This window comes from Drosophila takahashii, chromosome 3R, assembly GCF_030179915.1.
Source record: "Drosophila takahashii strain IR98-3 E-12201 chromosome 3R, DtakHiC1v2, whole genome shotgun sequence".
In the NCBI taxonomy this organism is placed as follows: Eukaryota; Metazoa; Arthropoda; class Insecta; order Diptera; family Drosophilidae; genus Drosophila; species Drosophila takahashii.
This window is the reverse complement of record NC_091681.1, coordinates 30199884-30211439: the sequence shown is the minus strand read 5'-3', so window position 1 is coordinate 30211439 and position 11556 is coordinate 30199884. Positions and strand designations below refer to the sequence as shown.

General features: G+C 40.1%; 2 protein-coding genes across 2 annotated transcripts; one reads left to right on the top strand and one right to left on the bottom strand.

The window, feature by feature from the left end:
• Positions 1-1038: 1038 nt before the first annotated feature.
• On the top strand, positions 1039-11267 carry Cnx99A (Calnexin 99A). The gene is made up of 9 exons (XM_017153245.2): positions 1039-1416; positions 7752-8090; positions 8205-8276; positions 8377-8510; positions 8875-9463; positions 9526-9666; positions 10011-10139; positions 10211-10453; positions 10518-11267. Exons 1-9 carry the CDS (start codon positions 1273-1275, stop codon positions 10560-10562), a joined length of 1836 nt encoding a protein of 611 aa, XP_017008734.2. The 5' UTR covers positions 1039-1272; the 3' UTR covers positions 10563-11267.
• LOC123003368 (uncharacterized) lies at positions 4552-7539 on the bottom strand. Its single transcript, XM_044395742.2, has 2 exons — positions 5900-7539; positions 4552-5844 (listed from the first exon to the last, which is right to left on the bottom strand). Exons 1-2 carry the CDS (start codon positions 7181-7183, stop codon positions 5833-5835), a joined length of 1296 nt encoding a protein of 431 aa, XP_044251677.2. The 5' UTR covers positions 7184-7539; the 3' UTR covers positions 4552-5832.
• Positions 11268-11556: the final 289 nt, after the last annotated feature.

The window sequence follows — 11556 nt, the reverse complement described above, 5'->3', positions numbered from 1 at the left end:
TCTCTCTGTAGAAAAAGGGCGCGGTTTTCAATGGCCCCACCCACAAACCCACTCAATAAGCCAAGCATTTTTATTATAATTTTATGCTCAAATGCATGCCACTATATTTTACACAGCCACAGGACAGGAAAAGGGAAACTTTTGCAAACCATCAAGTTTATTGGGGGGCTTAGCAATTGCCGTTGTGGAGCCTTAATTGAGCCAACGGGCTTTTAAAATAATTGCCAACATGCAAGTTTACTTTTATACCGCGAAGTGTTTGATTCAGATATGTCCGCTGGAAAAACAAATGTATTTCAATATTTCAATGGAATCGCACTTCACAGAAATATTAATTTCAATATGGGCACCGAGGGAAAACAATGCACTGCTAGAGTGAGAGCTCTTTTCTGTGATAGAAACCTACTGCCATATTTTATGGGAAATATGAATTAGGACTTTGGTCATTAATAATTTTTTTAAGTGCTTTTTGATCGGCAAAAATACCGATCGACGGCTGAGTATTGATGATTTCAATTCTGTTCCACCAATTTACAAATAAAAGTTGTACGTTTTTGGTTGAAAATTAGAATTAATGCCAATCGATTGCTTAAAACGGTATGACACTTAATATTTAGACAATTTCTTGTTTTTTTGGGACAAAATACTGATTTTGTTTGTTGAAAGCTAGAATTAAGGATATTTGTGTTATTCAAAAAAGTATGCAACATATAATGCATGCAACCAAAAGTATGCAACCAAAGCCAAAATAGTCGCTACATTAAACACTTTTATTTTTGGTTTTTGCTTTTCCGATTATATTAATTGAAGCCCTCAGTTTTAGAACAACTTTAAATCTATTTTTTGCAGTTTTTAATTGACTTTTAAATAAAGAAATAGTTTCTTTTACGCTCAGCAGTAAAAAGTATGCAACGTTTCAGTATAGTCGGGGGCTGAGTCCCGGCTACATTCCTATCGGAGCTCCGAACCTCGGATGGCGTCTGGGGTGGGAAAATCGATATACCTCGAAAATCGAAAGTGTCGCCGAATCGATTGTGGGCCACCACTAATCACACACAGTAGGCAGCGAGAAAATGTATAAATTATAATTTAATTACAAATAGTTCGTCGTGCCAGATCTCGAATCAACAGTCCGCAGTCCGGAAAACCTGGTGAAAAGAAGCGCAAGTGGGGCAATTCGCTGAACAGTAGACCGCCTGGTTTTCCATTTCCAAGCGACGCGGAAAGGGAAGGAAAATCGCAACGAGCGAGGAGCAGAAAAAGTGGGTGAAAATGCCGAGGAAAATGGGAGGAAACCGGGGCGCAACGCTGGCGTTGCTTTTCGCCTGCGGTTTGCTGCTGATAAGTACGGCTAAAGCGGCCGATTTGGGTTCGGAATCGGACGACTTCGAGGATGGATATGTGGAAGATGTTCAGGTGAGTTTGCCGCGGCGATCCGAAAGATAAAAAAACGAGAGAAAAAAAAAGTACACGTCAGTGGAAGAAGCTACTAGAAAAAAAGCAGCATGGGCGGATGGATGGGGGGAGGGAGGGGGGTGGTGCGGCCGGCTTTTTCACTCTATGACCCACAATTAGCATGCTAGTGTGTCTGAATGCTTTTCCACCAAGCAACAAACATACAATTACGAATGCGAGGGAAAATCAACTGTTTACCCACAGATGAGGTCAAGCAGATAGCACTCTTTATGGCAGCCCTAAAAATGCACACACATCTGATGATCCACAGGTTACATCAGAGTTTCGCGAGAGTTGAGAGCTAAAGTTTTAGCAGTTTCTTGAGAAATTTCGTTTATTCATCAGTTTCATTATTTCCAAGAATCTCTGATGATTTATATTAATTGATAAACATTCAAAATCTTAATGCTTTGAGAAACATGCTTAGCCACAGACGAGGTCAAGTAGATAAGAGCTTTGAAAATAAAATTAAATATACAAATAGATCAAAGATTATATAATTTGGATAGGAGTTAAAACTGAAAGATAAAATAATTTATGATCAATTATAAATTTATAAATGCAGTTTTGTATTTATTAAGCCAAAATCCAGTTTGCTTATTACCAAAAAAGAAACAAAATTACCAAAGTTTATATATTTTGTTATATCAAAGGTCATGCCGATCGAAGCAAACCTGTTATCTTATATTTTTTTTTCTAAAAAAAATGTTAATGCATCTGTAGGGGTATGATATATGTCCCTATTAATGAAATACCACACAGTAGAATATATGTTTACACAAAATAGTTTATAGTTTTATTATTATTTTATTTCACAAAGTTTATCTGGTCAGGATCACTGCTGGTATTCAACTGAACTCGCTCTCAGCTCACGACTCAAACCAACCCCCGACTCTCTGAGAGAGTGAGTGTGGTGAGATCGCAAGAGAGAGAGCAAGCTCTACAACAACAACAACGTACTCTAAGAATATTTAAGAATGTTCTAGAAGGAATACAGTAACTTATACATACATACATACTACTACGTAGCCATCCTGCTACAATTCGGCCGTCCTGACATTTCAAGATCCCCTGATCTTGGTTTAATTTACAATTGATTTCGTCTAATATTATCTTACATACTATCAGTCTTTACATTTACAATTCTTTGGATATATTTACAGCTATTTTCGTTTACCAATCCAATGCTTAATATTTTGACTACTCCAGACTCCTTGATAAGGGCAACGCGACAATTGAAAACCTTCCACATCTTTTATTACATACCTATCATTTCTCAAAACTTTATCTATCACATAAGGACCTTTGTGTTTGGGTATTAGCTTCCTTGCGACTCCTACTGCATTATCAAAATTTTTCACCATAATATAATCTCCAACTTTGTATTCTAAACTATCTTTCCTTTTCTCATTATATCTTCTTTCGTTGTCATTTTGTAATTTGATTTGCGATTCCACTCCATTTTTCCTAATTTTGTCTAAATCTCTAACATCTCTAACATCACTAACATTATCTAATTCTTCTAACTTTTGCCTCAATTCATCAATAACTTTTCCTTTCTGTTCGATTCCAAACAACATTTTACTCGGCATTTGTGCAATGCTTCTTTGCTTTGTGTTGTTCAATGAAAATTCAACGTCCTCAACAACTGTATCCCAATGCAGTCCTTTTTCCGGATCTGCTAATTTAGCTATCATTGGCCCTACTATTCGATTAATTCTTTCCACCTGCCCATTGGCCTGAGGTGACCCAGTCGCAATTTTTACGTGCTTAATATTATATTCTTCGACAAATCTTCCAAACTCTTCCGATGTAAAACAGCTTCCTCTGTCCGAAACGATACATGTTGGTCTGCTATACGACCTAAAATAATCTTTCATTGCTATAATGACTTCTTTTGTGTTCGTCGTCTTTGTTGCATATAGCCTAACATACTTAGTAAAACCGTCTATCACCACAAACAGATGTTTCTTTGATCTTCCATTATCAACCGGTCCGTAATGATCGATATGTATAATTTCGAATGGCACATTTCCTTTTGGTATGCTGTGCAACATTCCTTCCCCTTTTCCCGACTTCGGCGAATATGCCACACATCTCAAACAATTATCAATATGCCTAACAACTTTTTCTTTCATATTCGGAAACCAATACGTCCTAACAATAGCATCCATAACCTTGTCTCGTCCTAAATGACCTAATTCATTGTGATATTTGTATAATATCTTGTCCTCCATTTCTCCTGGCACACAGAATAACAATTTCCCATCATTTGATTTTCTATAAATAACTCCATTCCTCATCTCAAACATTTTATCTTCCTCTTTTTCTAACTTTTTCCTAACATCTTTCAACTTCTCATCTTTCGCTTGACAAATAATTAAATTGTCTTCAAAACTATTCGTTTCTACTACCAGTATATTCGTATTCCTACTTAACGCGTCTACGTGTTGCATAAGTTTTCCCGATTTATGAACTAACTCAAAGTCATACTCAAGCAATTCTAATGCCCATCGTGCAATTCGAGGGTTTAACTCAATCCTATTTAATGTTAACGTCAGTGAGTTACAATCAGTAACTATTCTAAATCGTCTACCCTGCACATAAATTCTAAATCTTCGTAGAGCATAAATTATTGCTAACGTTTCAAGTTCAAAACTGTGATATTTTGCCTCGTCTTTTGTTGTGGCCTTTGAAAAATAAAAAATAGGGTGCAACTTTTTATCCTCTTTCCTTTGTAGTAAGACCGCTCCAAAACCTTGTGCGCTTGCATCTGTATGCAATTCTATCTCGTCTTTATAATAATATAATCCTAACACTGGCGCTTCAACTAACATTTTCTTAAGCATCTCAAAACATTGTAGTTCCCTTTCTTCAAATGCAAACTCTTTATCTTTCTTTAACAGATCATATAATGGTTTTGCGATCATCGAAAAATTCTTAATGAATCTCCTAAAATACGAACATAAACCTAAAAAGCTTCTAACACCATGTACTTTATCTGGAACAGGGAAATCTCTAACAGCTTCTATTCCTTTATCATTAGCTTGTATTCCTTTGCTGGTTACTAAAAATCCTAAATATTGTACACTTGCTTGTAAGAACTCACATTTGTCCATTCTCAATTCTAGTTTGTTTCTTGCTAAACGATCAAAAACTTCCCTAAGAACATTTAAATGTTCCTGTATCTCTTTACTGGCGATCATAATGTCGTCCATATATATTACTACCTTACCATCCCTAATCATGTCCGCAAAAATTGTATTAATAAATCGCTGAAACACCGCAGGAGCATTTTTTAGTCCCATTGGCATCCGCATAAATTCAAATTGTCCTAATGGCGTCATAAATGAAGTATATTTTATTGAGTCATTGTCCACGAACACATGAAAGTAGCCATGTTTTAAATCTAATTTCGAAAATATTGTTTTATTTACTAAAGTGTCTAACAAATCGTCTATTAAAGGTAAAGGATAGTTATCTTTAACCATTGTCTTATTAAGTTTTCGATAATCCACACATAATCGTAAGTCGCCTGTTTTCTTTTTTACTAACACTATTGGAGATGCGTACTCCGATTGACTTGGTCTTATAATTCCCTCGTTTAAATATTCATCTAATATAACCTGTAACTTTTCTTTTTCTGTATAAGCTAAACGTCTGGGCGAACAACTAAAAGGTTTAGAATCCTCTAATCTTAATTTTATTTCACATCTAACTTCGGGTTCCTTTGGTCTTTGTTTATTTACATAACAGCTTTCTACCATTTTAATAAAATGACGCCTAACATTATAATTCACTTCATTGCCAATTTTGTAATCTGGACTTTCATCTATAATATTAATATTAAACAATTCCCTTGCCACTAGATCTATTTCATTGCTATTCCTAACTATTTCTTTATCTATAACTTTACTACAAACTTTTCTAATCATCTGCCTATTGTCGCTAATTTTATCACTATCTGGTTTTCATGACTAACAATATCACTAACAATCTGCTTTTCTTTTCTAACATTTCTAACAATATCACTAACAATCTGCTTTTCTTCTCTAACATTTCTAACAATATCACTAACATTTGGAGGGTTTTCAATGCTCTCAACCGTAACCATTTTCAAAGTGTCGAGGTTTAAATTAATATTACATGCTTCCATAAAATCTCTTCCAAGGATTACATCATGACTCATAGATTTGTTTGCCACAATAACTAAATGAAAATGAATTTTATTTAAGTTCTTCATAACATAACATAATATTTTTCCATAAGTTTCTAAGTAACTCTTATTTAATCCATGATATAAATTTAAAACTGGTAATTTGCAAACTTTTTCTGGTACTTTTGATATTTTAATAAATGAAATCGGGCTCCCTGTATCTATGAGACATTCTGTAGTTAACTTGGTATTAATATCATTCATAAAATTGATTTCAACGTATCTTACATAATTATTATTGCCTGTGTTCTTATTTTTGCTCTTCAAACACGTCGCCACAAAATGTCCCATCTCGCCGCACGCATAGCACGATCCTTTCTCCCGTTTTGACTTCCTGCACTCGTTCGCCCAATGCCCTTTGGCATTGCAATTGAAACATCGTGTCTCCTTCTTGTCCTTGAAGTCCAATGATGTCATCGGTTTTCCAACAGATTTCGGCAATCTAACATCCGCAAATGCTCGCTTTATGTGCCCAACATCCACAAAGCTTTGAATGTGTGCCAGATTGCGCAGCCCTTGATTTGTAATACCTTCGATGATGCAGCTCAACATTTCATCTCCATCAATATTAATGCCCTGAGCAAGCATTATCTTGTCGTCAACATAACTCCCGAACGTCTCGCCTGCACTCCATTTGCGATGCTCAAATTTGCGCCTTATCTCCAGCTTTGATGATTTTTCGCCAAACATTGCGATCAGCTCAGCCGTCAATTCCTCCAATGGTAACAAAACACGCCCAGCATTTGCGTGCAACCAAACATTAGCTTTGCCTTTAATTTTGCTAATCATCAACATTTTTATATAATTTCCGGTTATACCGTAGATGCTTGCGATATTATATATCCGAGTGATCCATTTGCGCGCACATGATTCGCCCGCAAACTCACACAACACTTGCGTAGCCATTCTCAAAGAAATGTCTATACTTTGATTAAAATTGTTCTCCGTCTTTTCTTTCTCTCCAGCTTGGTTCTGCATGTTCACTTCTGCACAGTTTCGATTTCTGCCTCCACCTTTGTTCTGTTCGCCGTCTCTTTCGTAGCTTCTTTCACCTCTTGTTTCCTCGCCAGCTTCGCTTTCGTTTTCTCCATCTTCGCGTATATATTCCCGAACTTTTTCACCGTCTTCGCCTTTGTCGTTCTTTTCGCCAACTTTGTTCTTGCCTTCTCCATCTTCGCTATTAATTTCGTCGCCTTCTTCTACTTCGTAATTCTCTTTACCGCCGTCTTCGTTGTTACTTTTGTCGCCGTCTTCTTCCTCGAAATTCTCGATGCCGCCGTCTTTGCAGTTACTTCTATCGCCGTCTCGTTCTTGGAATTTCTCTTTGCCTCCGTCTTCTCCTTTACTTCTTTCGCCGTCTCGGTTCTCCTTCATTTCGTTAAACTTATTGCGTTTTTCGCTTGGTAATTTGTTTAAACGTAAAATCAACTCCTGTTTTGTACCAGTCGTTGAACATTTTAATACACTTAACCATATTTTTAATTGTTTTATCGATACTTTGTTCAAATCCATTTTGTTTTATTAAATTGCTTCACTTTCTTAGTTTTTAAACTTGCAGTTTTTAATTTGTTTGGCACGTAATCGGCCCACTTCTGATTTTGTAGGGGTATGATATATGTCCCTATTAATGAAATACCACACAGTAGAATATATGTTTACACAAAATAGTTTATAGTTTTATTATTATTTTATTTCACAAAGTTTATCTGGTCAGGATCACTGCTGGTATTCAACTGAACTCGCTCTCAGCTCACGACTCAAACCAACCCCCGACTCTCTGAGAGAGTGAGTGTGGTGAGATCGCAAGAGAGAGAGCAAGCTCTACAACAACAACAACGTACTCTAAGAATATTTAAGAATGTTCTAGAAGGAATACAGTAACTTATACATACATACATACTACTACGTAGCCATCCTGCTACACATCGTAACTAGTAATTTACCCGCTGCTGTAGCGCTCTCCAATTGAAACCCACGTTTGCCACCCATTTTTCTCTTTCTTTATCACTTTCCCCCACTGACAGCCGCGTGCTCTGGATTTCATCGCACCTTATCTAATGTTTCGACATATCTCTTGCAGGAGGAGCCCACCGCCACCGAAGGCGATGAGAAGCTGGCCTACGAGAGCCCGGTGATCGATGCCAAGAAGTTCCACTTTGCGGACCATTTCGACGACGTGGAGGCCTCCAGGAAGAGGTGGGTCCTGTCGCAGGCCAAGAAGGACGACATTGCCGAGGAGATCTCCAAGTACGATGGCATCTGGAACTGGGAGTCGCCGCAGCGCATCGTTTGGGCAAACGACCTGGGTCTGGTGCTCAAGTCGAAGGCCAAGCATGCGGCCATATCCGCACCGCTGCGCCAGCCCTTCGAGTTCAAGCAAGACAAACCGCTGGTGGTGCAGTACGAGGTCACGTTGCAGGTTCGTCACCCACCGAAATGCCCGGCGATTGCATCAGCCGCCGGGCAAATCCAATTAATACCCGCTTACTGACCCACTTCGCTTCGTTCTCCCCCGCTTATTCTCTTTTTGCAGGAGGGTCAGGAGTGCGGCGGCTCGTATCTGAAGCTTCTGTCCGCTGGAAAAGATACGGAACAGCTCAAAGCCGTAAGTGCGGAAGGCAATGCCCTCATTGTGTTTAGCTGCTCGAACCCCAAAAGACCATAAAACATAAACAACCCCCGAATCCGAATCTGTTTATTCGTAGTTCAATGACAAGACCCCATATACCATCATGTTTGGACCGGACAAGTGCGGCAACGATGTGAAAATGCACTTCATATTCCGGCACGTCAATCCAATTAATGGCACAATCACCGAGAAGCACTGCAACAAGCCAAAGTGAGTCCATTAAATGAAAACAACTCTTCGCGAGATGCCAAATCAAGCGGCGAAAGCTCAGTCAAGCGTATTAATTTCTTCTAAATGTGACGAAATGGGTATTTGGCTTTCCATCAATAGAACCACCACTTTATCCATAAGTCTTTTAGTCAAAAGTGGTGTAGAAGAATAGTTTGAAAGTCTTAATTGCTATTATCATTTAGAATTAACCAAACAAATAGCCTTTGTTCGCAAAGTTTGATACTAGCTGCAATTGAAACCTTTATCACCGTGACCCCCATCGATGGCCTGACTAAAGAGGGAGATAAACCATTTATTTATAATCCCATCGGTGATTAATTGCCTTTCGCTCGTTTGCTTGTAGGAACCGATTGGAAGAGCCGTTCAAGGACAAGCTGCCCCATCTGTACCAGCTGGTGGTGCGTCCCGACAACAGCTTCGAGATTCGCGTGGACCACAAGATTATCAACGAGGGATCTCTGTTGACCGACTTCAAGCCCGCCGTCAACCCCCCAGCAGAGATCGACGACCCCAATGATCACAAACCAGAGGCGTGGGATGAGCGCGAGAAGATCCCAGATCCCACGGCCCACAAGCCCGAGGATTGGGACGAGGATGCCCCGCCACAGCTGCCCGATACGGATGCCGTCATGCCCAACGGCTGGCTGGAGGATGAGCCCGACATGATTTTCGATCCCACGGCCACCAAACCCGAAGATTGGGATGCCGAAATCGATGGCGAGTGGGAGGCTCCGTTGGTGGACAATCCCGTCTGCGAGAAGGCCGCCGGCTGTGGCAAGTGGAAGGCTCCGCTTATCCCGAATCCCAACTACAAGGGCAAGTGGCGTGCACCGATGATCGAGAACCCCAACTACCAGGGCAAGTGGGCGCCCAGGAAGATTGCCAATCCGGACTTCTTTGAGGATCTCAAGCCCTTCCAAATGACGCCAATTGTAGGGGATACATACATGGCTTTATTTCTCTGTTTTACTATATCTTAATTTTATTTTTTTAGAGCGCTGTGGGTCTGGAGCTGTGGTCCATGTCCAGCGACATTCTCTTCGACAATCTGATCATCACCGACGATGTGGAGGTGGCCCGCGACTTTGCCGCCAACAGCTTCGACATTAAGCGTCGCTACATCGATCGCGAATCGGTAAGTTTTGACCCTTAACTTCTTCCCATTTCCCTCCACAAAAACATACACAGAGAAACATAATCGAGAGAACGTTCTATCCGATCCGAAGAAAACCTTCTGGCACCGCCTGATGCGCCGCATGAACTACAAGCCCGGATGGTGGGCTCTGTACTTCCTGTACCTGCTCATTCCGGCCAGTTGCTATGTCTTCTATCTCTACCGACGCGCCAAAGAGGTTTATCTCTTTTGCTCTTAAATTAGAAAATACTTTGGATACACCATCACATGAACACTCTCATTTTGGCCTTTGCACCCTGCACCCGTAATTGCTACTGCTATCTTTTGGCTTTCTCATTCCATAGGACTCATTCGTGAATAAGGTAGTCGAGCTAGCCAAGGCCTATCCCTCGATCTGGGGAATTGGCCTGGTGGCCATTGTGGCGCTGGTGGCCATCACCATCTACTGTAGATTTGGTACCGCTAAGAGTCAGGTAACGTGTGGCTTGAGCTTTGATTTATCTAGTATTTCAACGGATTTTCTAATACTGGTGTTTAATAACAGGACTCGGCTGCCAAAAAGGCGGCTGCCCAAGCCAAGAAGACCGACGAACCACAGCCCGACGATGAGCCCGAGGCAGAGGAGGAGGAGAGCGATCTGTCCGGCGAGAGGGCCGCTGGAGATTCCAGCAAGGAGAGCACACCGCTGTCCGCTAGTCCCAAAAAGAAGAACCAAAAGGCTGAATTAGATGATAACGAGGAGGAGACCAAGGCGGCGGAGAACCAAGAAGAGCCCGCACAGACTGAGGTGGGTTTGACTGGGTTTCACTGTATAGCTTTTTTTAATAAAATACATTTTTTGATCCCTTCAGGAAACTAACACAAAACAACGCAAGCGTCAGGCGCGCAAGGAGTAGAGCGGGCATCCTCACATGCCGAATCCAAAAACACATACTGCAAATTTAAAACAAACTTAATTCAATTCCAAATGCCAGCGGCTGCAGAAACATCAACAACTAAATGTCCAAGCAAACTTACTTTTCAAACATGTTGAATTTTCGTGAAGGCAGCCCCTCAAACAAAGCACTCACACATGGAGAAACACCCACACAAACGGAGAAATAAACACACACTCTCACACTGAAAAAACATACAGATTCTAGTGAAGTCTCTAATTTAATTTACTAGTTTACGCGGTTCGGTTTAGTCAACTCTATACGTACTTTTCTGTATTATCGTTGCATTTCTGTTGTGTTCGACCCTCTGTCGTCTCTGTCCTCTGCATCTCCTATAATCCCAACCAACCAACCAGAACCCCTGCTTTATAGTGTTTAGTTGATGTGCTTAATCCTCAACCAGAGACCTTTTGATTTGTGTAAAAATAAAATAACAAACACCAACTAGACAATTGAGGGAAACAAAACTAAAAACTAAAGCGAAAAACGAAAACAGCAAGCAAACAAAGAGGGAACTAAGCAGAGAAATTTAATGGCAAACATCTAGTTTAATATTATGTAATTTAAACGAAATTGAATAGTATGATAGTTATACTCAAGTTTCCATTTTCATTTGTATCAATGAAAATTTACAGCGAAAAATAAAACTAAATGTCAAAACCAAAAGAGCAACAGCGTATTATTACAACCAACTGCCAGCAGCAAAGCCAAAGGACTAAAGGAGAATCCTGCGAAACAGGACATGATTTCAACCCCCACATTACCATGTGGGTGTTAATTTAAATGTCAACCCCTGATGATGTTGGGATAGATCAGATACGAATCGGATTTATTATGCTCGGCGGTGCGTGTGGCGTCGACCAGACCAGACACATTGCATTTGTGCGGTTTTGGGGCATTTCCCCAAAAATGTTTTCATTATTTAGCTGATTGCTTGATCTGCCGGCCGATTGGC